The 27,259-nt window shown below is 40.5% G+C and overlaps 1 protein-coding gene across 1 annotated transcript in view; it reads right to left on the reverse strand.

Annotated features, from left to right (window-relative positions):
* Window positions 1-27,259, reverse strand: part of TNKS (tankyrase) — a 136,818-nt gene that overhangs the window by 105,608 nt on the left and 3,951 nt on the right. The window contains exon 2 of the mRNA XM_065692532.1: window positions 19,887-20,111. Coding sequence (XP_065548604.1) covers window positions 19,887-20,111 — 225 coding nt within the window. The remainder of the gene's footprint in view (window positions 1-19,886; window positions 20,112-27,259) is intronic.

The raw sequence follows: 27,259 nt of genomic DNA on the forward strand, positions 1-27,259 counted from the left end.
GACTGAAGGAATCAAGACAAATGTATTTGCCAACACTTTTTGTAACTAAGGGTGCTAAAACACTTCAAAGACAGGATTCTCCAGGGAACAATAACACTATCCAATCCAAACCAAAAGTAATGACCAATATTATATTACATATATCACTTCGACCAGCAAAAGGCTTTCCAATTTTTTTTTTCTAAATTAAAAATTTTAACTGGTAATTTACTCAAACCTCTTTTCTTTTACAATTATGACTTTAAATGCTTTTAACATTGCCAAATTTCGTATATTTTAACTTGCAGGGCACTATGTTACGTGCTTGCCCTAAGCTGACTTTTTGCAGAAGTCTGGTGCTTTAATGAAGTAAATTCACTTATTTTGTGCTTTGCCAAGAAGGTGCAATCTTCCCCTGGTTTTGAAAGAAGATTCATTTAGGCAGATTGGGCTTCTCCTAGGAGGTTTCTTTTTTGGTAGTGTTCCCCCCATGTCAAAATCAAGAGAACAAAATGGTAAAATAAAATAGAATAAACCAGCTAACACGTGCTCACAGAAACTTGCTAAGACCTGGCACCCATGCTTCTGAAGATGCCATCTGTGCCATACATGCTACCACCCCCTTAGAGATCTTACTCACGGACACATTTGACTCTGAAGTCAGCCTCACAAGCCAGTCAGGCGCTCTCCAGCAGGCAGTGAACAGGACTTTTTGCAGACTATTTTTTAAACACAGTAGGTAGTACAGAAAGTAAGTCTGGAGAGAGGAGAGACACACTCGCTATGCCCTCTTTTTATTCTCTTGGACCCTGATAGTAAACTTATACTTCAGAGGAGCAGGAAGCCATTTGTCCCAAAGGCATTAGAGTAAGGGGAAGACTCTAAGCAAGGGAACCAGGAAGTAAATGTCTTACCAAGAGAAAGCAGGCAGTATGCACTGGATAAGACAAGGAAAGATTCACATGGCAAAAAGCCCGAGGCAATGAGCTAGGGGAAAAAAGTGAACAAGATGCAGCAGGGAAGAGATAATAGCTCAGATAACAAATCCAGGGAAAAAAAAAAAAAATCAGAAATGAGGAATGACTGGGATTTATCCAGGAAAAAAAAAAAGACCAGAAATGAGGAATGACTGGGATTTGACTAGAGTTTGGAGGCTTGGACTAGCACATGAAGCCAGGCTGAGGCAGGTTATGTTACAAGAAAGGCTTTGAAAAGTAAGAAGTAACAGGCGTAGAGATGTCCAAGGGATCTGCAACTGCCCAAGCCCAACGTTAAAACAGAAGCACAGATTTTCAAGTCTCTTAATACTACAGTCCTGTGCAAACCCAACCAAGAGTGCTTCCTGGCTACATCTGCTGGCACGCAGAAAAGATGACACCACAGTACTGCTTTCAGCTCCTCTCCTAAGGATGAACTGGGCTGGTACAGCTAAGATGATTATGCAGTGTATCTGACCTGTTTAATCATGTTAAGGAACCAAGAAGGGTTTTGGTACGACTTGCAACATACAATTTCTGTGCCATGTTTTTTAGTGTAAAGACTTAGAGAAATACACTAGAAATTTACTATCAGTGCTTAAGCTGGTTGCCTGCAAAAACCCTGAATTTGTTATTGCCTGTGGAACATGCACTTGAAGGGGACAAACCAGGTTCAGAAGAACTGGTCAGAATTCAATTGCTGTAACCACGAGACTTATCCTTCTTGCGTCTGCAATCACACATCCCACCCACCATAACCTTTCCACCTTCTCCAACAGCCAAGGGTATGGTCCTGCAGATAGCTCCCTTGTTCAGTCCTAGAGACAGATCTATCCCGTGAATTCAATGCAGTAGCATCTTGGGAGAAAAAAAAGAAACAAAACAACAAACTAATCATATAAATAAAGACTGTACTAGGACGCAGATAAATAAAGGAAACAAATTCAGGTCCCAATAGAAATCTTATTCTTTCGTCTTCTCTACTATTTCATTCTATCCTCTCCATACTTTTTTAGTACATCTCACAAAAAGCTCTCCATGTGAGCAATGTTGCCATCAACATGAATTAACAGAAGATATCCAGCATTTGATGTTTAGCCCAGCCATGTAACACAGCTGTACTTTCATGCCCTGCAAACCACAGGTAGCTTATAATTGAATGTTCTCCTGCTTGTTCAAAACCTTGAACACTTTAACCTAACACAAAGTCTATTCTAACCACAGGGTATTTGAGATTTAGATACAACGCATGTGTCTTAATTTCCTTTTCAATGCACCAGGGATGTGTAAAAATGTCAAGACAGATCTCCTGTTTGAGAAAAACATTCTCTTTATAATGAAACACAACAGAACAAGCCATTGTAGCTAACTATAGCTATTTTGGATTTCAAGCGCTGCATACCGGTTTTAGAGAATGGTTTCTGAGTAGTCTGAACAGGAAATGTGGCAATAGTTTCTGTCAAGAGACTGCCGTTAACCAGCAAGCATAAGGATGGTGTATGCATACAAACCCACTCCTGGAACAAAGTTAATTAGCACATTTTGATATGCTGGTTTATTTTCTCTGGATACTGGGGACATTGGGGTTTATTATTTTTCTGTACTGCAGGCAAAGCCCTTAATCTAGCAATACCATTATCTGGCTATCCTTGCCTTTCCTACAGACTACACTGTACAAAGAGTATAAAGAAGCTCTTCTTTTAATTGACTCTTCATATTGTATATGAACATCGAAGTCCTGTAAGCTTAACTATAGGACAAACATGAACTGCTATGGAGTTCTATTTTTACTGTCACTGCAACTGCCACAATGCATCACTTTCTGATCTTCACATACCATCTGAAATGCTTTATTTAATTAGACTGCTATTATACCAGATCAGTACTAGTGATAAGAAAGGCCACATTCTTCCCACCAAATTAAAAATAAAAAAAGTTACAGTATTGCACAGAGCATGAACTACGACTACAAACCCTTTCACATCCAGCCAACTTGCTACAGCAGGATGAATCCTAAAACACTTGGCCCACAGCCTCCTGGCATAGGTATTTTGAACTGTGAAGCTAACCAACACTCTTTTGGCTATCAAATTATAAACCCACCGAGACCAAACATTTTTACTTTTAGCAGTTTCAACCTTCACATTTTCACCAACAAGGTATGGCAAAACCTTCTCTGGTAGCTACACAGCAACAAGGGAGAAGTAAGTTTGATTAGAAGAAAAAAAAAATAATGGGAGTCTGTCTACACACAGACCATCACCCAAGTACTTAGCCCTTCCTCCTTCATACTACTGCTCCAGTTAGAAGTACACCAAAGCAAAACCTTTTTGATTGAAAGAAAAATACAATGGGGAAAAAAGTGGGAATAAAAATCAGTTTGATTTTTCCAATATCAGGCACCAAAGATCAGAATACTTCTGTTACAGTTTGTCTAGGCCCGATATCCACAAGCTTCCTGAGTATACTTACAGGAATGCTGATGGAAAGTTCGCATTTGGTTTCAAATTGGATGCACGTAAGTACAAAAAAGGACATATTCAAACCTTTGACTATTGAGCAAAAAGCAGCAAGATTAACAGGCAGACCATCCAGAAATATCTGTATTTAAATCTGTCTACTGCTTTTAATTACTTTTCCAGAGTTCCTCAAAGCTCTCTCCCCACCAGCTCTTTCATCACTGCATCCCACTGTCTTGCACTTGAGGTCCCTTCAAGCATACCCTAGCTTTAGTATATACCTTTTCTTCTCTCTTTTCAACTTCTCCTCCTGCAGATGACCTCCAAAGGTGCTTTCCAAACCATGTAGCTTTATCTACTTACTCACAAAGTACCAAGTTACAGAGCAAACAGCCTAGGAAAAAGCCCTCCTTTTGACTTACAATATAGGCACCATCTTCCATCTCTCTAAAGGATACCTTTAAAGCTGGTCACTCTCTCAACAACCTTAGGTCCCAAGAACACACATACCTCAGTACTAGTCACATGCAGGACATGTTTCAACATCACACTTGACAAGAAACATAATGTGCTCATTTATTTCCATATTCTGAAAACATGTAGACAATACACTGGAATCCAAACTATTCAAATTTTTTCAGTCAATGCTAAAAGGCATCTTCTCCCCTAACTAGTTTTACACGTAAATCAAACCACTGAGGTTTTGAAGCTTTTCTCATGTTACAAAAACAACCTCTTGCCTAGAAATTATGCTTCTGTGATACAGATCCAATAACCCACTTTGGCAAGTTACCAGACACATAAGCCTTTTTGCTAAATGACTTCATATAACAAAAGTTGTAGCACCCTACTCTTAACAACATAAAGCTGAATATATGACACACAGCTAACAATATTAACAACTGTATCATTGATTAACTCCACCTCTCGGAGCAATCCAATTCTTGGCTGCATGGTTAAGAAAAAGACTATATTCATCTGCCATTGGAATTACGAGGTGAAAATGTGAGAGGCAGTATCACTACAGAGGCTGCACACAGCTCTAAAAGTTTGAGTACCACTACTTGACCTGGTAACATCCATGGCCTCAAACATCACTGCTAGCTCAGCCGAGACGAGTTGGAATAAAAGAGAGGTCCTCCCTCTATAGCGAGCCAGAGCTGAATGAAGAGAAGATTCTGAAGCAGGCAGGCTAAGCACACTGAAAGATTTAGTTCAGAATCAGGGTAGAGGTGATAATTAGATGTATCTGGGAGCACCACAGGTGGCTTTTGGTGAGAAGAGATGATAACCAGGTGGCAGTTAAGATGACAACCAGGTGGCAGTTCAGGATAGGACTGCATTTGGTAGGAAACAGAGAAACACGAAAAAAGCAAAAAAGGATGAATAAAGGCAAATCCCTAAGGGAATTTAGGGAGAAATACAGTAGAAGTCCCCATGGGTACAGGCTGGACAAGTAAGGAAAAGTTGCAGAAGACTGGATCTCCAGCAACAAAGGTGCCTGCAAACACGTAACTGCTGAAGACTTCTAAGACCTCCATTACCACAGCTGCTTCGTAGGGTTTTAATGCTCAGATGGCAGACTGAAGTGGATCTTTCAGGCTCAGAGCTGCTGTTTTCTGAGGCAAAGGCTAAGGAGGACCTCACTAAGCTGAGAATTCTGCCCAGCTGGTCTCAACACCCCGGGGACAAAGGAGCCATGCAGAACAGTGCTTAACTTTAAGGGGAGATGGGAGGGTACAAACGCCAGCCTCCAGGGGAATAAGGAACCTCTCTATTAGGATGTGAACAGACAGCACTTTGAGGCAGAGAGCAGAAGAGCATGCAGCCTTTATACCTCCATCCCAATTGAAAAAGACCCCAAACACCTATCTTTGAAGGCCTGCAAAGAATTGTAAAGCTGCCTGCCTGCAAAAGAGCACTCTCGCAGGCTACAGTTCCACCTAGACCAGGCTGGCAGCATTGCCATCCCCAGTGTTATGCTGGCAACAAGGCAGACAAGAAAAATGATCGCTTGCCCAATTCAGTTTATCATGCAATGACAGAACACGCTCTGGTTGGCACCAGAAAGGACAGCAGAGGGGCTCACGCTGGTGACGGAAGTTGTAAAGGATCATTTTGCTGTTCAAGTTAAGAGTACATCTAACACTACCAGCCAAAGTTCTGGTGGGTCAGCATCAGCTGCATGCACTTCTCATCATTTTGTCTTCCCTGCTTCTCTTTTTCAGGGCATCTCAGTTTCCCATTACCCCAGACAATGGCTTTATTCCCAATGAACCAGCATGTTGGTTTTGTTCTTTGTTGGGGCCAGACAGAGCAAGAGACAAATATGCCAACCACAGTAGTATGAAGTAGATGAAGAGGACCTTACAAAAGCAACACTAGTCCCCACTATTCTGAATTGTAAAGGCAATTACAGTAGTGCGCGCCAACAGCATAGGCAGACACAAAAAGTTTCAACAGCAGAAGACAGCAGCAGACAAGTAGTGGGGGAAAGTGACAGAGTTGTGAACAAAAAGCCAGGGACTGCAGACATATTAGGAACCAAGAGGGAATCACCTGTGAAATGCCTCAAAGGAATTAGGGCATGTTCCTCTAAAAAGGTGACATAGTCAATGACCTAGTGCCTCTATACCAATGCATGCAGCATGGGCAGCAAAAAGGAAAGAAGCCACAGGAGCTAGAAAGCTATGATCTAATCACTATCACTGAAATATGGTGGGAAGGATCACACAACTGGAGTGCTGCAATCGATGGCTTGAAACTGCTCAGAAGAGCAAACAAGGAAGAACAGGCAGGTTCCCTCTATGTAGAAAAACCAGACATGGATTGACTCCACAAAGCTGCTTCGAAAAACAGCAGTGAACAAGTTGAGAGCTTATGGGTAAAAATTAGGGCAAAGCCAACAAAAGAAAACTCACGGTTGGTGTTTACTACAGCCTGCCCAACCCAGGGGAGCTTGCTGATGAAGAGTTCTTACTTCAACAACAGGAGGCACCACCATGCTCACAGGCTCTGACCCTGCTGGGGGACTTCAATCACTGTGACATCTGCTGGAAAAGCAGCACAGCAATCTGTAAGCAGTCCACGAGACTCTTGGAGTGTGTCAGGGATAATTTCTTAATCCCGGTGACAGACAGCACACCCAGAGAAGCATTAATAGACCTCCTGTCTACCAACACGGATGAACTAATTGAGGATGTCAAGACTGGTGGCAGCCTGAGCTGCAGTGGTCATGTCCAGGTGGAATTCACAACCTTGAGGGATATGGGCCAGGTGAAGAATAGTCAGGAGTCTGAATTTTAGGAGAGCAAGCTTTCAGTTGTTTAAGGGATTAACGGATGGGACCCCTGGGAAACTGCTTTCAGGGACAAAGGCGCTGAACAGAACTGGCAGCTCTTTAATGACATTTCCTTAGAGTGCAAAAGCTCTCAATTCCCATGTGTAAGAAATCAGTAAGAAATTCAGGAGACAAACATGGCTAAGGATCTTCTGTTCAAACTAAAGTGCAAGAAGGAAACAGGCATGCAGTTGAACCAGGAACGTGTATCCTGGGATGAATACTGGATGTGTAGGGATGGGATCAGGAAAGCTAAGGCACAGTTAGAGGTGAACTTGGCACAGGCTGCTAACAATACGAAGGGCTTCTATAGAAATTTTAGCTAAAAAAGCAAGAGTAAATAAAACATGAGAACTAATGACAACTGATATGAAGAAGGCTGAGGTACTCAACAATTCTTTTGCCTCTTCCCACATCTCTCAAGCCCCTGAACCTCAAGGCAAGGAATGCAAAATGAAGTCACTCTCATCGTTAAGTGAAGATCAGGTTCAAGACCACCTCAGGAACCTGAATATACATAAGTCCATAGGACCCAGTGAGATGTTTCCCAAGAGAATTAGCTGAAGTAGTTGCCAAACCATTCTCAATCATACTCAAAAAGTCATGGCAGTCAGGCAAATCCCCACTGACTGCAGAAAGGGAAACATCATGCTGTCTTCTAAAAAGGGTAAAAAGGAGGACCCTGGGAACTACCAACCAGTCAGCCTCACCTCTGTGCCCAGTGAGATCATGGAACAAGTCCTCTTGAAGACATGTCAAAACACACGGAAGACAGGGAGCTGATTAGAGACACCAAGGGCAAATCATGCCCAACTAATTTAGTAGTCTTCTACGATGACTGACGATTGCATCAGTCAAAGGCAAAACAACAGGTATCATCTACCTGAACTTCTGTAAGGCTGGAACAGGTTGCCCAGAGAAGCTGTACATGCCCATCACTGAAAGTGCTCATAGGGCTTTCAGCAACCTTGTTTAGTGAAAGCTGTCCCTGCCCATGGCAGAGGAGCTGGAACTAGTTATCTTTAAAGGTCCCTCCCAGCCCAAATCATTCTATGACTGTAATCCTGCAACCTGGCTCCTGGAGATAATCTTTTAAAATGTACATGGACTCATTGTCTTAAATGGCCGTTTCTAACTAAAAGAAAGCTATCTCTAGTTTGGCCAAATGGGACATAATCTAGATGAACTCATAGCACCTACCTGCATGTTTCATTACGTTGCCATTAGATAAGAAATGGCAACAACTGCTGGGGCATCAATATATGCTAGGAGAGCAACCATTCTATGCAGACAGCTTAGAATATAGCTCCTCGCAGAGGCATTTCTTGCTTTATGACCAAAATGACCATTTGGTTAATCACAGACAGACGACAGCCATATCAAACATCTCACTTTCCTGACATAGATCCCCTCTTTTAAAGGAAGGTTCTCACACATCCATACGCTACGGAAACTGTACCAGTCCCTACAGTAACAGGATGCAACTATCAAACTGAGTAGAGGCCCAGCAAAACAAGAAACGGAAACAACGCTCAGAGGTCAGACTTTGCTTCAGCTTAGATGAACAATGCTCAGAAACAGGCTTCAAGGCACCATTAAGAAATAGTCAAAGCAGCAGCACAAACTTACTTGTTACTTGTATTTGTTACTACTCCCAGCAACAACTTTTTTGTTTGTTTGCTTTGAGGGGAGAAGGAATTAGACAAAAATAATATTACAAATTATCACTTTAAAAGGACTTTATCCTATTTTCATGCAAGCTCTAATTTTTCAGAACAACTTTTGTCTCAGCCCCATTGTTTGACTCCAAAGTACTTCTAGACTTTGGTCACTGAAGTTTCAACTTCTTAGCAAGATAGCCTGAGTCTTGGTTTATACATAGATTCCATAAACTTTACTTCCCAATACACTAAAAAATACTTCAACACATTCTAGAACTAAGTTTTCACTAGATGCTCCAGAGATCAGATTTATCTAATCAAAGTAGGGGGAAAAGATCCGAACCAACAACCAAAACCACAAGCATCATCACAACAGTCAGAGCAGGATGAGAAGACACCTTTCAAAAAGGCTCCTTCCTCCCTCGGTGACTACCCACAACTGTTTCTCCGTAAGTACGTACATCTTAACTATGATTAGTTCCCTATATGTAGGAAGCACAACACAATTGCTCCCTGGCACACCAAGTTCTGCCTGCCACCGATTAAATACACACAGGGGGTGAGAGAACAAGCAGAAAGTTCCAGAGGCTGTGGGCAGCACAGCACACTGATGGTATCCTTCTGCCCTCGGAGAATGAGCCAGAGTTGGTAGAATGCTCAACCTACACAAACAGCAATTCAAAATCTTGATCTTGCCTGGTCTTAATGAAGTAAATATTCCTGTTTCCTTTTTTCAGAGTACTTTTCAAGTTAGAATTTTCCATTTCAGCTAACAGTGAGGAAAGGCAAGTACATACAGGTTATGCAGAATGCAGTCCTTTAGTCAGCAGCCTCAAAACTTTAGTGTGACTGCAGCTTTTTTGTTGGATTTTTTTATCACGCAAGAGATGGCTCTGTCATTCCAGAACACTCCCTCCAAGCACAAAATCCACACCAAAAGCTATATAGCATAGAGGAAGCTTTGGGGTTTCCACAGGGAACTTAAGCTTCTAAGTTACAAACAAACAAAAGAACAAAACAAAACCAAAATCTTTGAGCTAACAAGCAATACAGGATAGCACACTAAAAATTTATTTAATCCCATTTATTTGCATTCATGAACATGCATTCCTTTTCACACAATCTCACTGAACCACAGAATGGTTGAGGTCAAAAGGACCTCTGCAGATCATCTGGAACAGCCCCACTGCTGAAGCAGGGCCGCCCATAGCCACTGGTACAGGACTGTGTCCAGATGGCTGTAGGTAGCCACAGATCCCTCCAGGGAAGGGAAGGCAACAACCTCTCAGGCAACCTGTGCTGGTGGTGGTCACCCTGACAGTAAAAAGTGTTTCCTGATGTTCAGAGGGAACCTCACGTGTTTTGGTTTGCATTCATTTCACACAGGAGCTTAAGAATCACACCTGTGTTCAAGTAGTCATTTGGAACATTATGTTGTTAGTGTGAAAAATGAAATAGAAAGCCTTTAACCAGAAGAGCTTTTTAACTAAAACCCCTACACCACCACCACCCCCGCAAAAAAAAAACCAGCAAACAAACCAACCCCAAAAACCAACACTAGCCCATTTGTAGATGGTACAGGTTGAGGCCTCACTATGCAACTAAATCACGCCCCTTTTCCTCGCAAGTTACAATTTTGCAGCTGCTTGCTCTCTAAGCATTTTAGTATGCTATTTTGTTGAACACCTAGAAATCTTAACTGCTGCCCTACTGTCTGAGCAATTTATGCTTTCATCTATATCCCAAGCTGAAAACTACTTTAAGGACAGGCCTTCATTGCTTGGTCCCAATTTCACTTTTCTCTGAATGAATTCACCTTTCTACTTCAGATTTTATTCAAATAAATGTCAGCAAGCCAAATAACTTTTGCATATTTCACATGAAACGTGGACCTTGTGCCAATTTTGTAAACTCATCCTTAGTCCACAGCATAGTTACCAGATATTTAAGAAATACAAGAAGTACATGAAACCTCAGTACATGAAACCAAGCTGATCAGTCTATGAAATTGTTGATAAAGCAAAAGGCTGGTCACAAGACACTGCCATGCCCTCCTTATACACAGCAGTGCAAGTCTTCTCCTATTTAACATCAGGTCCTTGACAAGCAAGTATTCTACACTGCAAAAAAATCTCACTGTCAGGCAAGATACCATCACTATTGTGGGTCTCACGCTAGGGAAGGGACCATGTTGGATCAGTCTGTGTGGGTTCCTCTCCTGAGTCACACCTATGTCCTATGCCATCCTTTTATCACCCCAATAAAAACAAACTGCTGCAGACAACTCCTCTTGGCTCCCTTGAACCCCTGACATGCAAGTTCAGTATCCAGTACCATAGGTAGGTCAAGAGCACTGTGCCTAACCAAGGAATTACCCGGTACTGCTTGCCTGGACAAGACATCAGCAAAACATGAAGCAGCATGCACAGCAGGATTCACACACGACACTTCAGCCTTTCCCAGAAAGGATTAGCTTTGTCTAAGAATCACGGTGCATCTGTATAAACATGGAAAAACAATGAATTAGAGGGGCATAGGAGTCTACGTTCACCATGAGTCCCAGCTGATGGAAGACTGAAGACCACACAGAACAAGAGGCAAGTGCTCAGTATTTTCCATAGGCTTCAGACACCCAACAGCTCATTTGTGCACTTCCTTTACATTTCAGAAAGAGCAGAACATTAAAAATAGACATCTTCCTTTGCTCACTATGTAACAAATATTTAATTGCATGCACATTTTTTACAAGCAAGACCTTTATATGCCATAGTAATACTTTAATCAATGTTTTCCATTAGACTAAGAAAACATCCGAGAACTCTGCTAGAATGGCCCCATTCATTTATGCCTTAGCAGCTACACATATACCTAGAGATTAATTTTAAACCACATACGAACTGCATTAAGACCATATGGTTCCTCTCAGAAGCGAAAAGCAGATATTGCTACAGTAATCAGTAGCATAGTCTCATAAGATTAACTGTGTCTGCAAGATATTCAGAAAACCACTGCAAACTGGGATGGAACATCTGAAAGCTGTTTCAGTGTCTGCAGGAGCGGTATCTGTTCATTACTCTGTCCTGGATAATATGTAACTTCCTCTTTGCCTCCCTCTCAATTTGCTAATAGGTAACATCAGAACTTTTGAAGACATTACTTCCCACAAACATCCTACAGCAAGTTTTCCAACAGTGTTTTGCATACTATCATACATCCCCCTTTGCTGCAAATAACCAGATTGTGATTTAATCAACACTTGTAAAGAAACATCATAAAATATTGACTCTTCGCATTCTTCACAGATTCACCTGTGCCAAGCAGACAAAAAAAAGTCAAAAAGACTAGTTTACTTGATACCTGAATTTTTGGAAAGAAGAAATAGAACTGGGAAAAAGTCTAAACTCACGGACAGGTTGTAGCATATTAGCTGTCAATACAGTTCAAACCTAACAGAAAGACAGATGGCTTTCAAAATATACAGTGTATAAATAGCCAGACAAGGCAATCCTTCTCAATTTTCATGAAGTTGAATTTCAATCAACTTTTAACAATACAAATGCCATAGTATAAATGATAGCCTTAAGGACTCTAAGGAACACAGTAACATGAGAGGTTTTACAAGCCTTCAGCACCACTAGTACAAGGTACAAAAACAGTAAGTCATGTTATTGGCATAACCCTGAAGACAAGCCTTTTTCAATCAAAATAATGCTAATTTTCAATCAATCTGTATAAAGCACAGAGTGCTATAACGTTTACTACCAATTTTGTTTATGAAGAGGATTTTACCTCAGGACTAATCAGTTCAATGTTTGGTCCTCTCACAAAACACTGTGGTAGGACACTCCCACCTTGTGACAATGATCCACTCATTTCAAGGCTCCTGGCACTCCCAGACCTTTGTCAGGCAAACACAGGTGACTGACAATGCTCACAGAGATTTTCTTCATAAAGCATCTACCATGGCAACATGTGCACAGATGCAAAATGCCAGCAGAAAGGATCCCCCAGAACCTTTACAACAACCAACCACACTCATTTTGGTAGCTTTTTCCATAACTCCTTTTTCATAGCTCCTTTGAACTGCACTACACTAGCAGACCTGATGCACGTAGATGTCACATACTGAAGAGGTATCCTTTACATACAGGCATTGATCAACTTCCCTTCTGTCTTTCCAAAGTCCACCAAGGAGCACTGCAGTTGTACATGCCACAGCAGAGTGTCCTAAGCCATTTTCTGTAGTGACTTTAGACAAAAGCCCTGTTGTCCCACACTCCAGTCCACTGTTACTATGACAACAATAGTACAATGCCTCTAAATTAGCAATGTATGATTTCAGTCACGGGTTCCTCCATCCCCACCAGCTCACAGAGAAGAATCCTTATACTCAGGTCCCTTTGAATAGGGAATATAAACTACAGACTTACAAAGAAATATAGTAAGATTCAGCCCAAGAAGCTTTGATTTCTGTGATGAGTATTAACGATTACAAACTGACTCTGCTTAAACCAGAGGTTAGAGGACATGAAACTATTTAAAACCATAAGCAAGAACTCCAGCGAGAAAGCAAAAGCATCTTCCACTCAATCTAAAACATGGAATTTTTATCCTATGGTTGCTATCATGCAAGGTTTGACAAAGACCCCAGAAAAAGCAGTATGAGTAGACAACCATATTAAGTCTTTGCGCCGCTGTGTATGCGGCGGATTTAAACCCATTTGCTACTCAAAGAAGCAGGGTTCCACACACATGCTATCACTCAACAGAGCAGAAACAGACCAAACCAATTCATAACATGAATAGTCTGATGAGCTTGCTTCCACAACAGATTCGGCTTTGATCAGTGAACATCCGAGTAATAAATACTATTAAGAATAGCCAGGGGGTTTATTCCATGTATCTTGACAGATAACAGATAGATGCTGTTAACAAGGTCTTAAGCATATAAAATCACATGGTACTTTTGCTCTGTATGTCAATGTTAACCGCAACCAACACACAGGGTAGCTCCCCACACTGTAAGGATTAGTTCAACACCTATTGGACAAAACTCACATTTCCGGTACACAAGAACAGTCTGAAGTTCTTTAAACTGTTCTGCAGCTCTAAAAAGTTCAAATAAAGTCATTGTCTTCCCACTGCAAACTCTAAGTAGTCAGTAGCAGAAATGCTCCAAGCAGGAGTACTAAGAATATTCAAGAACTTCTGATATAAACAACATAGATAATCTCCAGAGGTTCCTTCCAACACTAACACTTCTGTGATTCTGTGAATAGTTAAACCTTTTACACAAAGTCCTCTCTCGAGAGCACTTTCCAATGAACTTACTAGTGCCTTTGAATACTGGATTCCCGAGATGTCTCTTTGAACCTAAGCTTCCTTCTAGAGCACCAGTTCTCCAACAGAATCTTTGGGAATTCAGTACATCTCTCCAAACATGCATAACCAGCTCCCAATACACCTCAATTAGCAATATCCCCCTTTAATACTTATTAAGAAACTATCGGCCTTTCTACAAGCTTTTGCCTATCCAACAGCTAAATCTTTAGTCATTATAATCATTTTTCAGTTAAGATGCTAAAGCCTCTTCCCCTCACCACACCCCACCGCACTCCCCATCCCCAAAAAGAACTGGCTACTGCACAGTTTTGCTCTTTGAGGGCACTTCCTGTGATTTTTTTGTTTATTTTCGGGTACTAAAACCAGATGCAGCTCTAACTTTTAGAGCAACACAATTCCTCTGCTTGGAAGGCAAAATGCTTTGAGCATTACAAAACCTCAAGGGGCAATAAAGTCACACATTGTAATAATTTCACCATTTGCTGTACATTCCCTCTTTGCAGTTGAATGGTTGGGCAAATCACAACTTCTACAATTCCTTTAAGGTTTACTGTGCACTAGTTGTACCCATAAAATACCTTTCATAGATTTTTTTAATCCTGCCAGAAGGCTTATCTGCCCTGCAGGAACAGGTCAAACCGTATTCCCAACACATTTCAGCCTGAAGATATGCAATAGCAAAAGGTAATAGCTGATGAATTCTTCTCCTTTCACAGTTGTGAGGAAGCACAGCAGCGTGAGCAATGTTTTGACATTCTTAACAAAGAGACATTTAAATAACAGTGATCCCTATGCTAAGGGGAGGACCTGTAGGTTGGAAAGCCTGCTAGGTTAAAAAAGTTTTAGCTTACTTGCTTACTGTATCTTTCAAGTACACAGAGAGTAATGGGAAAAAATAAAAATCAACTTCCTCAGAAGTTCTCTGGTCACAGAGACAAATGCACCTTGGCATTACCATTAGAGATACTTCATAGCACTGGGACAGTAAACTCATCATGCCGAAGGATCTTTGCAGGAAATTTTAACTAGCCCAGATGAAGCCAGTAAGAGCATTTGTTTAGCGTTGTATTAAGTAATTCCTGATGGATTCTTAGAACTGCATGGACTAGAAGTATTTTTTTTTTAAACTTCTACAGTTTTGTACAGTGTTGAAGGGAGCTTTTTAGTAGCTAGAATTTGGTAATTTTAGGGAAATAAATTAAGTACACTGTATGTTCAGACCCATAAATCAAGGCATCACCATAGAAGATGCTCACGGTTTGCATATTTGTGTAGTATGCCCTTAAAAACTAAGCGGATGTATGATACCCGAGATCACTTTTAGGGTAGCAGTCCTGCAATAGTTTTTTACAGTACTTCGCTGGAAATCCACCTAGGGAAAAAACACAAAACAAACCCACCAAACAAAAAGCTCTGCAGGAACCATAGCCTCTGCAGAAACACACACAGTGGAGGGCAAAGCAAGCCCAGGCAAAACTGCATAAGCACAGCTTCTGTAAGGCTAATTTTAGCCTGCTTTTTTTAACAAAGAAACAAAAAAATTAGTGTGTTGCACAAACACAGTTTTAAAGAAGCTGTTACCACCCAGGAAATACCTTGGAGCTACTCCCATTCCATGTTCAGCAATCAGAAAACCAAAACAGGAATAACATGAAGTTACCCTATAAACCTACTATACCCAGTTTTTATGTCTGTACCCCCATACCAAGCCCTAACCTAAAAAAACACCAGAAAAGAAAATAATTCCAGAATATTTAACAGGATAACATGATGGAAGACTTCAGTTTTTCACAGCTTGGAAAAGAGATATTTGAAGGAAAAAGAAATATAGGCCTATAAAAATCACAAAGGATATGCAGAGTACAAGTAGAAATGATTATTCGTTACTTCTCATGAAAGTCCTGAATGACCTGTAACACAAGTCATAGAGAATAACATTTTGAAGACAAGGAAGGGTTGTTTTCTTGCTACAAGACTACTAAATTGTAAAATTCTCTTGCTGCAGAACACCTTCAAAGCCAAAAGTATAGCAGCATTTAATAAATTATTAGACCTATCTTTCAAGAATTTTGTGTACCAGTGGGTACGTAACACAATTCAGATGCAGCCTCTGCTTTATCAAGTTCATAAACTGCTGATTGTCACAAGAAAGAAGTATACGCTCAAGCCATTCGTTAATCCTGAGCATCTTCACTACACAGCTTTGTTGGAGCAAAGTAAGCTATGTGGATCTTTGGACTGCAGTAGACCTTCAGATGAAGAAACAGATCATCGTTTCTCTCCAGCCCAACCTGCACAACAGTTGCTAACCTGACATCACAGCATTTCTCCAAACTCTTTGCAGAGTTCATCATTCATTCATTATTCCATGAGCAAACATGACACTGAGGAACAAAAACACTTTTCATTAGCTCTAGAACAGTCCACAGACACCAAAAATACATCTTCCTGACAGATAAAGCAATCCTAGGAGCCATAAATACTGAAGAACACTTACCTAACAATTGGTTTTTATGCTTCAATACATTTAGTCCAAAAACTGATTACATAGCAAACAACGCTTTTAAACGGATTCAATTACTTAGCAACTAAACAAATCTGCAGCAGCTAAATATATTGCAAGAGATGGTCAGCAAACCAGCTAAACACTGCTCATCATCCTCCAAGATCTCCCACATTTCCAGACCCAGGACACAAACTGCCTATAAGTGCCACAGTCCTTATTCCTCCCTAACTTGGCACACTTGTATTCTCTGCCTTTAATTTCCAACACTGTCCTATGATTGTAATATGCAACCAGTAAAACAGAAGAACAAGAAATCCTATCAGCCATTTGCTGGAGTTTCCCGGAGTAGAAGCTTGTACATAACCTGATGAGTTTTCATCAGTTCATGTACACTTCTTATTTCCACGTAAGCTTCCCAGTTGTACCTATGAGCCGGCAGTGTGCGCTCGCAGCCCAGAAAGCCAACCGTATACTGGGCTGCATCAAAAGGAGCATGACCAGCAGGTCGAAGGAGGTGATCCTGCCCCTCTACTCTGCTCTTGTGAGACATCATCTGGAGTATTGTGTGCAGTTCTGATGTCCTCAACATAAAAAGGACATGGAACTGCTGGAACAAGTCCAGAGGAGGGCCACGAGGATGATCAGGGGACTGGAGCACCTCCCGTATGAAGACGGGCTGAGGAAGTTGGGGCTGTTCAGCCTGGAGAAGAGAAGGCTGAGTGGAGACCTCATAGCAGCCTTCCAGTATCTGAAGCGGGGCCTATAGGGAAGCTGGGGAGGGACTCTTCGTCAGGGACTGTAGTGACAGGACAAGGGGTAATGGGTTAAAACTTAAACAGGGGAAGTTTAGATTGGATATAAGGAGGAAATTCTTTCCTGTTAGGGTGGTGAGACACTGGAATGGGTTGCCCAGGGAGGTTGTGAGTGCTCCATCCCTGGCGGTGTTCAAGGCCAGGTTGGATGAAGCCTTGCGTGGGATGGTTTAGTGTGAGGTGTCCCTGCCCATGGCAGGGGGGTTGGAACTAGATGATCTTGAGGTCCTTTCCAAACCTAACTATTCTATGATTCTATGATTAGTCTGAACTTGGCTGTACAGCTGAGTATTCCTAGTACTTTGAGCATAAATATGCACACTCCATTCCAAGGCTAGTGCTAGACACAAGAGCATTCTATAGTTGTAGTTCAATCACTACCCAGCTTTTGCTGGACTTCCCACTCTGCTTCAATGCCTTGAGTATTCCTGCAAAAAAAATCATTATTCCTCAATGTGCTGCATCTCCACACTGTTCAGTTATCCCTTCTCCCTTTTTGACCTGTAAAGTGGCCAAAAGAACAGCATTCTATGCTAGATATGACAAAGAAAAGATGCAAACTGGGGTGGCAAAGAAGGGAAGGCAAGAAGATAAAGTGGAAAATTACCTCCCATTGTATTTGAAAGAAGATGCCAAGAATAGGTAGCCAAACAATACAGCCAGATGACCAAATCCTACACAACCTGCTTTCCAGACAGAGAACCAAGTTCAGCAATAAATTCAAGGTTATGCCAGGATTTCTAGAGACTGCTCTTCAGTTCATACATTTTAAAAACCATGCCTTGAGTCTTTAAAAAGGAACACTCTTAAGAATATGTTTGGGATTTTTTTTCACAGGTTATTTTCTTCCATCATATCTGCTGTAACAGGTATAAATAGCAGCACTGTACAAGTATATTCCAGAAAGCTATTAAAGTATTCCTAGTTAGAGGCTGTGCCCTAAGCAATCATTATTCATTATCCCTATGCATAATGTGTTTCTTTAAAAGACTTTGAGATAAAAACTAAATGCATTAATATAAAAGTTATATACAAAACCACTGGAAATAAACAGGAACTTGCCAAAAACAGCAAAACATGCTTGCCCACTAGATGTAAAATGCAGCCAAACCCACTGCAAACAAGAACGAATTCTTTACCTACACTCATGTCCTAACAGGTTTATGGAATCATAAATCCCAAAGTAGCATCATACTACAGTACATATTAAATCTAGTGACTGGTGACACTGCCTTCAGTAATAACTCTCACTTTGATTGATCAAATATCTGACTTAAGTACAACACACATGGACATCTGTGACTACACTGAGCACAACCTCATCATGCTTGCTTGTTTGAAATAAAATAAATTTTTAAAGGATTCCCAGACTCCAATCTGCCTGCAAGTAGCTTTGTAAGGAGAATAGCATCTAGTCCCACAGCCCTGCTCCATGCTTCCAAGGAACCCTTCAACTGCAGTGAAGAACAGAAGAGCTCTGGGATTTGATCAGTACCACATACTGAATATTACTTATTTTTTATATATATATATATATATATATATATACACATCATCCCCTTAGTCTAACATCTAGAGTCACAGAACAAATCTGAGCATGGAACACAGAACGAAGTTACACAACTTACTAAATTAGACTATACCTTTAAAGGTATCACCAGGTCTTTGATCGTGGAAATTAGATCTAAATAATCTCCAATCACTGCCAGCATTGTACATTAAAATTGATGTACCACAATATCCCAGCTTGATCTGACCTACCCAATCTCCTCCAAAGAGTACCAGAGAGCCTTTAGACAAACCACCCAAAGCGATAAAGCTAATGCAAGAACTTGTCCTGTAAGTTATGGAGCTTTCTCTGCTGGACTGTAACAAGTCTTTAAGCAAACAGATATCTGAAGTTCTGAAAATTGTGTCTTGTTCTATACGTTATTGTCCTAGTTTCATCTGTAACTGTTATATTTCTTCCTTGAACAATCTTATGTTCGTAATTTTAACTGTGGTTCCTAAATACTAAGGTTTTCTCTCCATGTTCAATAAAAACCATTATGTTGAGTAGACCATTTTATTCAAGTTACTAGATGTGAGAAGAACTAGCATTGATAAATAAGTTCAAGGAACTGACCTGAGTGTTTAAAAAAAAAACAAAAAAAGAAATAAAGTAAAAATAGAAGCTCCCATTTAGAAAAAAATACTAAGTACACTGAGAAAAACCATAAAGTTAAAGATAACCTGACTGAAGAGCTCTTTATATGTTCTAGAGACATTTAAAATGATTGAAGTGTTCAATTTGATTTGAAATTGCTTTGGCTCCAGGCTACAGCACATAAACTGAAGATATATAACCACTGTGAACAATGGTGTCTTGTAACTTGTATCAGAAAGCTCCAAAGGACTCATGAGATGTTTCCCCATACTGTATAGAGTGAAAGGTTAACCATCTTTCTAACCACTAAGACAACATATAGAGCAGCCCAAAAAGCAAAGCCCTTACCTAGTAAAGCTAGTTTTCTTGAGAACGACCAAGACAGACAAACCTCCATATTCAGACTTTGACTACTGCAATTTAACAGACAAGGAGACTTTACCTAACCTCCTCTGCTTAGTTTCAGATGCAATTTCAGCAAGGCTTGTATTACAAACTTTGGAAAAGTTAGCCTTAAATGACTATCACTATACCTACCTGCAGGCTTAGAAGATGTTATCTTTTAAGAACAAGCAGTGTGTTTCATCTCAAGTCCAGCAAAATAACAACTGGACAATACATGTATCTGGTAAGATTTTAATTTAAGAAGTGACAGACACTTACCAATACACACATCTATCTTCCCCTTGATAGCAGCTTCATGCAAAGGAGTGTAGTTCCAATTGTCTCTAGCATTTGGGTCTGCCCCTTGACACAGTAGCAGACTAACCACTTCAGCATGACCAAAAGAGCAGGCGTTGTGAAGGGGTATCAGCCCTCCATCATCACGAGCATGAACATTGGCTCCTGTCTGTAGCAAGTGCTCTACAACATCCTTCCTTCCAAAACCTGTAAAAGAACATATTTCTGTTCATTCAACTGAAAAACAACATGATTTAATATTTAAAACTGTTTGCTTAGCCCAGTGTACAGACATCACATGATATTATTCATGTCCCTCTTCTAATGCTTGGTTCATTTCACCATCAAGTGCAACTATATTCACCTGCTCAAACAACAGCTTGAAGATCCACTTAAATTCATGACAGCGATGAACAATGTTGTATTATAAATAGCTTCACTGGCTGCCACCGTCTCATGAAAAAGTTCTACAACAGTCTTGCCATTCTTTTTCCAGAAAATATTATTAGGAGATAAAGATTAAATAAACACTGGCTTTAAATTTCTATTACAATGAAATACTTTGCAGACTCCTCTGTGGAGATGAGAGGAACAGAACTTAGATTCAAGAGGGACAGTTTAAGCTAAAACGCAAGTGTTCATTTTTGTACCAGATTGCATCTCAAAGGTCAGATCCCATTTCTTATAAACCTCAGGGCTAAAAGCAGCATTACTGGAAATTTTAAAAGCCTGACACTTTAGAAGTTATTGTGTCTTCTGGTAATGATGGATACCAACCAGCTTAAGGATGAAAAATCCCATGTATATGAACTATGTTTCTGAAACAGCTGAATAAAATGCTGCAGCAAATGAAATTCCATCACAGTAGTGCTAACTGGCAGTTTATAGATTGTAGTAACTCCATAGATCACAGATCAGAAACATAACTAAAAACTAGAAGGCAAATACAAAGCTCAAGGGAAGAGACAAAGAAGCTATCAGTTCTCCCTCAGGTGACCACAGCAAAATGCTGCTTAAAGTGACAGAAATGGTTCTCAAAAGTCAGTAGCCTCCACCGCAGGCAACAACTCATGCACGAAGACTTCATAAATCACAATGTTTTACCCCAGATCAGTAAGTCCCTGCATAGGACCTCCATTTCAATGAATTAAGCCCCCTTTTTGCCAGAGTACTGCACTAGTTATAGCTGTGCAGACTTATGGCACAGAATTAGTAGGCTTTTCCCAGAGTCCATACGGTGAGACCTCTAAGCCAGATCTAGCAGCTTTGCATCCAAACTAGCTTAATCCAGTTAAGGCTAATGTTTTAACTCAACAGTCAGTTTTCAGTCAAATGGCAGGCCAGCCATTCTGCAGGAATTTACAGTCTCCTCAGTGAAGCACAGAGTCCTTCAACATCCTCTCCTGAATGACGTAAGTTTTCTAGAGGCTGGCTAACGCTATGGTTAAGGCAAGCACAGCCACAGGAAAAAGCCCCTTTACCAAGGCTTACCATGGTTTGAGTTTTGCTGACAATTTAGCAGTATCTTTATTTCTGCCCCAAGCACGCAGGCAGAAGAACAGTCTGGGGAAGACATCATGGATACGCACACAGATGCTGACATCTAGTAGAGAGCGTAGCAGCTTACACTTGGTTAATCCTGTACTGTAATGTAGTTCAAGTGTGCCAGCGAGCAAGTACAACTTGGTTACTTTTGGACAGCTATAAGGATTCCTCAATCCCCACTGTACAGAGCCTTCAGTTGCTTGAAGCACAGATGCTGGACCACTACAAATCACAAGTTAGCACACTTAGATACCAAAGTGTGTTTTCTTTAATACATGGGGCTGAACAGCAGTTGAGCAGCTGCTGCACAAGCTGCCGAGCCATACCAGCTGCCGGGAGGGGCCCACAACCAGACTGGCTCCCCCCTCAGCAATCCAATTTTAGTCCATCACCGCAGATGAGTCAAAGCTTTCTGGTACATTATATACTGATCGCTTCATGTTAGAAATTACACTACAGATATGGAAGCTCGCAAATCAAAACTGGTATTATTAAAAGTGATACTTATTTATCATGACAAAACTGCTAACAGAAGACACGTTTTTCTTAACTGAACTGTCAGCAAGGCCACTGCTACTGTAAATCACTGCGGCTTCTAACATGAAAACTGATTTGTTTGTTTGTTCCTGTTATGAAACAGTCACGGAACATCACCTCTAAGTCTTCAAACAGAAAATGACAGCTTAAATGGGTACAACAGCAAAGGGTATCTGGTCCCACAGCAAAGCTAACAGGCCTGGGGCATAAATACCAAGAAGCAAGCCCTCAAGATTCCCAAGTTTATATTGTTCATTTGACTGGCAAAGGAAAACTGAGAAAGACATGAGTTAGGAAAGGATGGTTTCAACTAAACTGCAAATCAAAAGATTTTATTAGCCTTTATTTTTTTATAGACTGAACTACTAAATGGAGTGCTGAAACTAAATTAGCATTTGCTTTACATGTACTTCTGGTCTCTCAAGGAAAAGCCCCCTTACAGTCCCTGTAAACCCAAATTTCTTCTCAAGTTACTCAGTGTTGAGATTTTCAGGACTACACACACACACTTGTTCGAGGTAGCCCTTGATAAAGGTATCTTTGGAAACGCCAGCAATAAACGCTTTACAGTTTTTGGTGACTTGGTTCTTCTGTTCAGTCCTCAAAAAGCACAGTAAAGGTTACTGTGATTTTATCCCACCAGACCACCCGCTTTTCAAAGTGATGAGTTATGGGAATAGCTTCCCCAGACAAACCTGTAAAAACTTGAACTGACAAAGTACCAGAAAGTCTTTAAAGTGATCACAAAATCCAATCTGCCAAATTGGTTGTAATTACTGAAACTCCTGCAGTGTGGGGGTCACCTTTTTAAAAAAAACCAGGCACATACCAAGCCATTTGCAATAGATCAAGCACATATAATCTGGTTTAAAACGAAGAAACTAATGTGATGGCATTTAAGATGATTTTAAAAATCTTATCCTTGTGTATTTTCAGTGCAACTTTAATTTGCGAAGCCTAAGAGTTCCCAAGAAAGGAACTGTAATCAAAGATCCCCAAAGATGATCAAACAGAAGGTTCCTACAGATAATACCCAAAACCAGAGTAACTATGGGGAAGAGTCACATTTAAAGGCACAGAATGCAGGCTTGTTTTAATGAGGCTCACCTCCCGGCTTTCAAAGCGCACACATAGGCAGGGTCCCTTATTAGCTTTGGCTATTTGACATGGGTAAAATGCACAAACTTTGCCCTCGTTTTAGCTTCTTTACACAACTTAGAAGTTTCAGGCAAATCAGAGTACCTCAGAAAACATATTGTCCAGAAGAGAAAGGAAGCAGTAATCCCATTACAATAAAGCAGTAGCAAGAGAACATTTGAAATTTAAGGGTGAAACACTCATTAGTCAAACCAAAGAAAAGGCAAAAATTCAGAGTGACTGACAGGCTCTTAATTTCTCCAGTCATCTCACAGAAACAACTGAAGTGGTGATAGCCAGGACACAGACACAGCTATGAAAACTTCACATAAATCAAAAGACAGGCACACAATTTGGAGAAAATGCCACTTAACTAGTTCTTTGCCAGTGCTGTATTCTATACCTGTCACTTGAGGCTGAAAGTGATGGGAAAAAAAGGCTTTAGGTAGTAAACTGGCAGCTTGAATATTAAGCTAAATAAAACTTTCAAGTACTGTCAGTCAAGATGGCACCTAGATACCATCAAATGCTTACTGCCAAGACCAGTCCCTTTGCCCTGTCACATCCTGCTCCCAGCCCAATAAGGTTGTCCTGTCCCATCTCTTCTCGTGGCATTGAACCTAAGTAAGTAAGAGGCAACAGAGTGAGCAGATTGAATAACTGATGATAGAAGCAATGCAAGGAAAGCAACAGGAGCATAAGTTGATACCCTGTTGGTACATGCTCCAGTTAGGACTTCCACATTAAACCTGGGTTCAGTTAGTCAAAAGCTTTCACATGGTAACAATTTACAGACAACTACTAATACTCCAAGATGCCACATATATCATTGCCCAATTTCAAGACTCATTTTCAGAAAGACTGGTAAAAAACCCAACCAACTGTATGGACTTCCCACCAAAATCAGAAGAATGCTTTCCCCAGTGCCAGCCATACATCAAATAGTCAGTTTGATCAGTTTAAGTACAGCTGTACTGTTTCACCCACTGCCCAATTAATGTCACTTGATCAACATAGCACAAATTCCTCCAAATGCTAATTTTAACCTCTGCAGAGCTGCTAATATGTGCAGAGTTTAATTTATCACATGAAAGACCCTAACTCTCACTAGCTGCTTTTCCTCCTCCTTTCACTTGTTTGCTCTTAAGAACACATTGACTCTAAAAGGAGTTAGATTTTACAGAAGTGCATAACCACAGGTTAAGCACACCTGCAGGTATTACTGTGATCTTAGGCAAAGCAGGAAAGATGCTCTTATTAAACATAGTCCCGCTTGTTACAGCGGTAAACGCAACTCTCAGGAGAATATATAATCCCTTGGAGAAGCACACATCTTAGAGACACATGGGAATGGTGTTAAACAGTAAGCCTTTGCTTAAAGGTAAAGTTCAAGCTATGTCACTGTACATCTCTTTGCTTTAGTACTGCACATTCTGATAACCAGATTCCCCCCCCACCACCACCAAAACAGGTCTTCCAAAAGCCACCAGGTACTTCTCCCACTTCACTTTAGTTTAACAAAATAAACTGAAGAGCCTTCAAGCTGGGAAAAAAGGCATCTGCTTCAATATTACTGAAGGTCTGAGATTTTGCATTTATATCCTCTTGTAAATTCCTTCAAAGGATTTTAAATAGGAAAGAGATACAAGTATTGCAATACCACTCAAGACAGCAAATTACCAGCCACAAAGCAAGCTGAAACTTCCTAGGAAGTAATACACTTGTGACAGTAGAGTTCATGTACTACACATACAACAAAAACAAGCAAGAACTTCAAGGACAGTAATTTATCAATTCCTCTTTTTATATGAAAAAAAATGTATTTTGCAGGCTCTGAGCCTGTAAGGCTGCCAGGATGTTTTCTAATTGACTGCACAATCTGCACTCTTCACTCTATCCATATGAATCCAGCCGAAAATTGTTATTATTCCTGCTTTAAGTCGCACAAGGCAGAACTGATCAGTGACTTAGCTTTTACAAACACCTGTTTGAGTAAGGTCAGACATCTCTCCTATGGTAAGGACAACAGCAACAAAATGTGTCATAGTAGTTTAGGAATAGTATTTCAAGCAAGGCTTTCCTGGGCAACTTAAACTAATTTGATGTACACTGCACCACAGATGGAGTGGTCAATTCAGGTATCTCTGCATAGAGTAGAAGCCTGTAATAAGATACCAACTGCTTCTTGCTGCTTCCTGGCTCTTCCTCAAGGAACACTCAGTCGCTAGTTACATTTGTTCTGCCTCCTCAGTTCCTTACCTCACGCATGTTGAAGCGGCTTGCATTTTTATGATTAATAACTCGCTAGTTGACAAGTCAACTTGATCAGCTCTCTTCTGAAACTCTGACCACTGACTCTCCTCCAACCCAAGTGAAATCCCTTTGCTTTCAGGACTAAAGTCATCCAGAAGTTTTCTAAAGAACAGTTATATATGTTAGCCTTCAAAAAAATATTTTACTCCCAACAGTTATTACCAGTGATATCAAAAACATGCTTACAGGAAACTACCTTTCCCAAATAACTTTTTGCCATTACTATAGACCCAAGAAGAAAGAAAACAAAGGAGCATCACTGATGCTCTAACAAATCACCTTAAATCGTATTTCTTCAAGCCTGAGTTTGGGCTGATACCACCAAGAGCACTTCAACTTGTCATCCCAACTCTATACTTTCCAAAAGCCGCTCCAGAAACCTCTACCTCAGTACAGAAGTGGGCATTAACCCACAGTTCAGCAATTACTGTTATTACTCTCTCTAAACTTGGCTTAAACATTAGAAAGAGAATAACAGTGAAACTACAAGTATGTGTTGCCTAAGAACTAACCTAAGGGGCTAACTTTGCGATTAAAAAAAAAAGAAGTTAAACTTCTCATTAAATGGGTGTGGAACTCGACAAGCTTATGATTGTGGATATATGAAGAAATTGGCTAGGACTCAGATTATTTCTATCAGGTCCATCCACCTACTCATTTCTGAAACAGGTTGTATTACTAATGATTTACCAGCAAGGACTATGTCCAAATCAGAACAATCAAGGTGTCAGCAGCAAATACATATCTATCTTTCTGTAAGGCTAAACCTTGTTTCAGAAGGGAAGAAGCAAATCCATCATCAAGCCAGCTCCTACAAATTCTTGCTGGCTCTGAGAAAATGCTGGGATTTCAGACAAAAGGTCACACAACTCCTCCCCATCCAGGCATATTAAAGGTGGAAAAGACTTGGAAAGCCAACCTTGGTATGTGAATGCTATACATGATGACACACCACAAAAAAGAGCCATGAAAGCATCACTGCCAGCCTGCTTCAAACACAATAGGCCAGTACAGGCAGTCCCACTCAGTGATTCACAGAAAATACGTAGGCTGAGGGCGAAGTCCCACTCTACCCCACGCAAAGTGTACCTAAAATGTGACACATTATCACATAGACTGAAATCATCCATAAAAAAAAAAAAAAAAAAAAAAAAGAGTTAAAAAGTCAGTAACATACCCCAAAGTGGCGGGGGGGGTGGGCAGGGAGAGAATCTACCTCTCACACAGAACCACCAACTCATTTGGTTATGCTGGCAAAAAGGTATTTTGTCGACCATGTAACATCATCGCCAAATGCAGGATTATCAAGCTAGTTTACAAGAACAGACAGCACAGGCATAATAAAATTTTTCAACTAGTGAGGGGCATATAATACAGTAAAGATGCTCATAATCCAGTGAAATCAACAACAGTGACTCTTTCTCAAGGAAAAGAGGTAACACATCTGTAGATCGAAGGAGGAGTGCAGTGGAAAGGCAAGAGAGTGGAACAGTGTTCTCACACAATGCAGTTTGAAGAAGAGAACCATTAAGAACACAGGATATTCCAGCAAAGAGGGTGGAAAATGCAAGAGGAAGCAAGTTACTTTTAATACAAATTAACAGTCCAATTATTTAGTGAACTCCTTCTACTAACATGTAGAAACTAGGTCTTGTTCAAATAGTTGCTGAGCTACAAACTGCATGAAGAGTACTTAGAGAAGTATTATATACAAAGAGAGTAAGTGTGTAACTCTTTCCTAGATACCTGCTTTTGGCTACCAGTACAGCTAAAACCTTTAGCCAAACATACCTTTGTTTGTGCCTAGCAGAGCTGCTTTTTAC

The sequence above is a fragment of the Lathamus discolor genome, chromosome 1 (genome assembly GCF_037157495.1).
Source record: "Lathamus discolor isolate bLatDis1 chromosome 1, bLatDis1.hap1, whole genome shotgun sequence".
In the NCBI taxonomy this organism is placed as follows: Eukaryota; Metazoa; Chordata; class Aves; order Psittaciformes; family Psittacidae; genus Lathamus; species Lathamus discolor.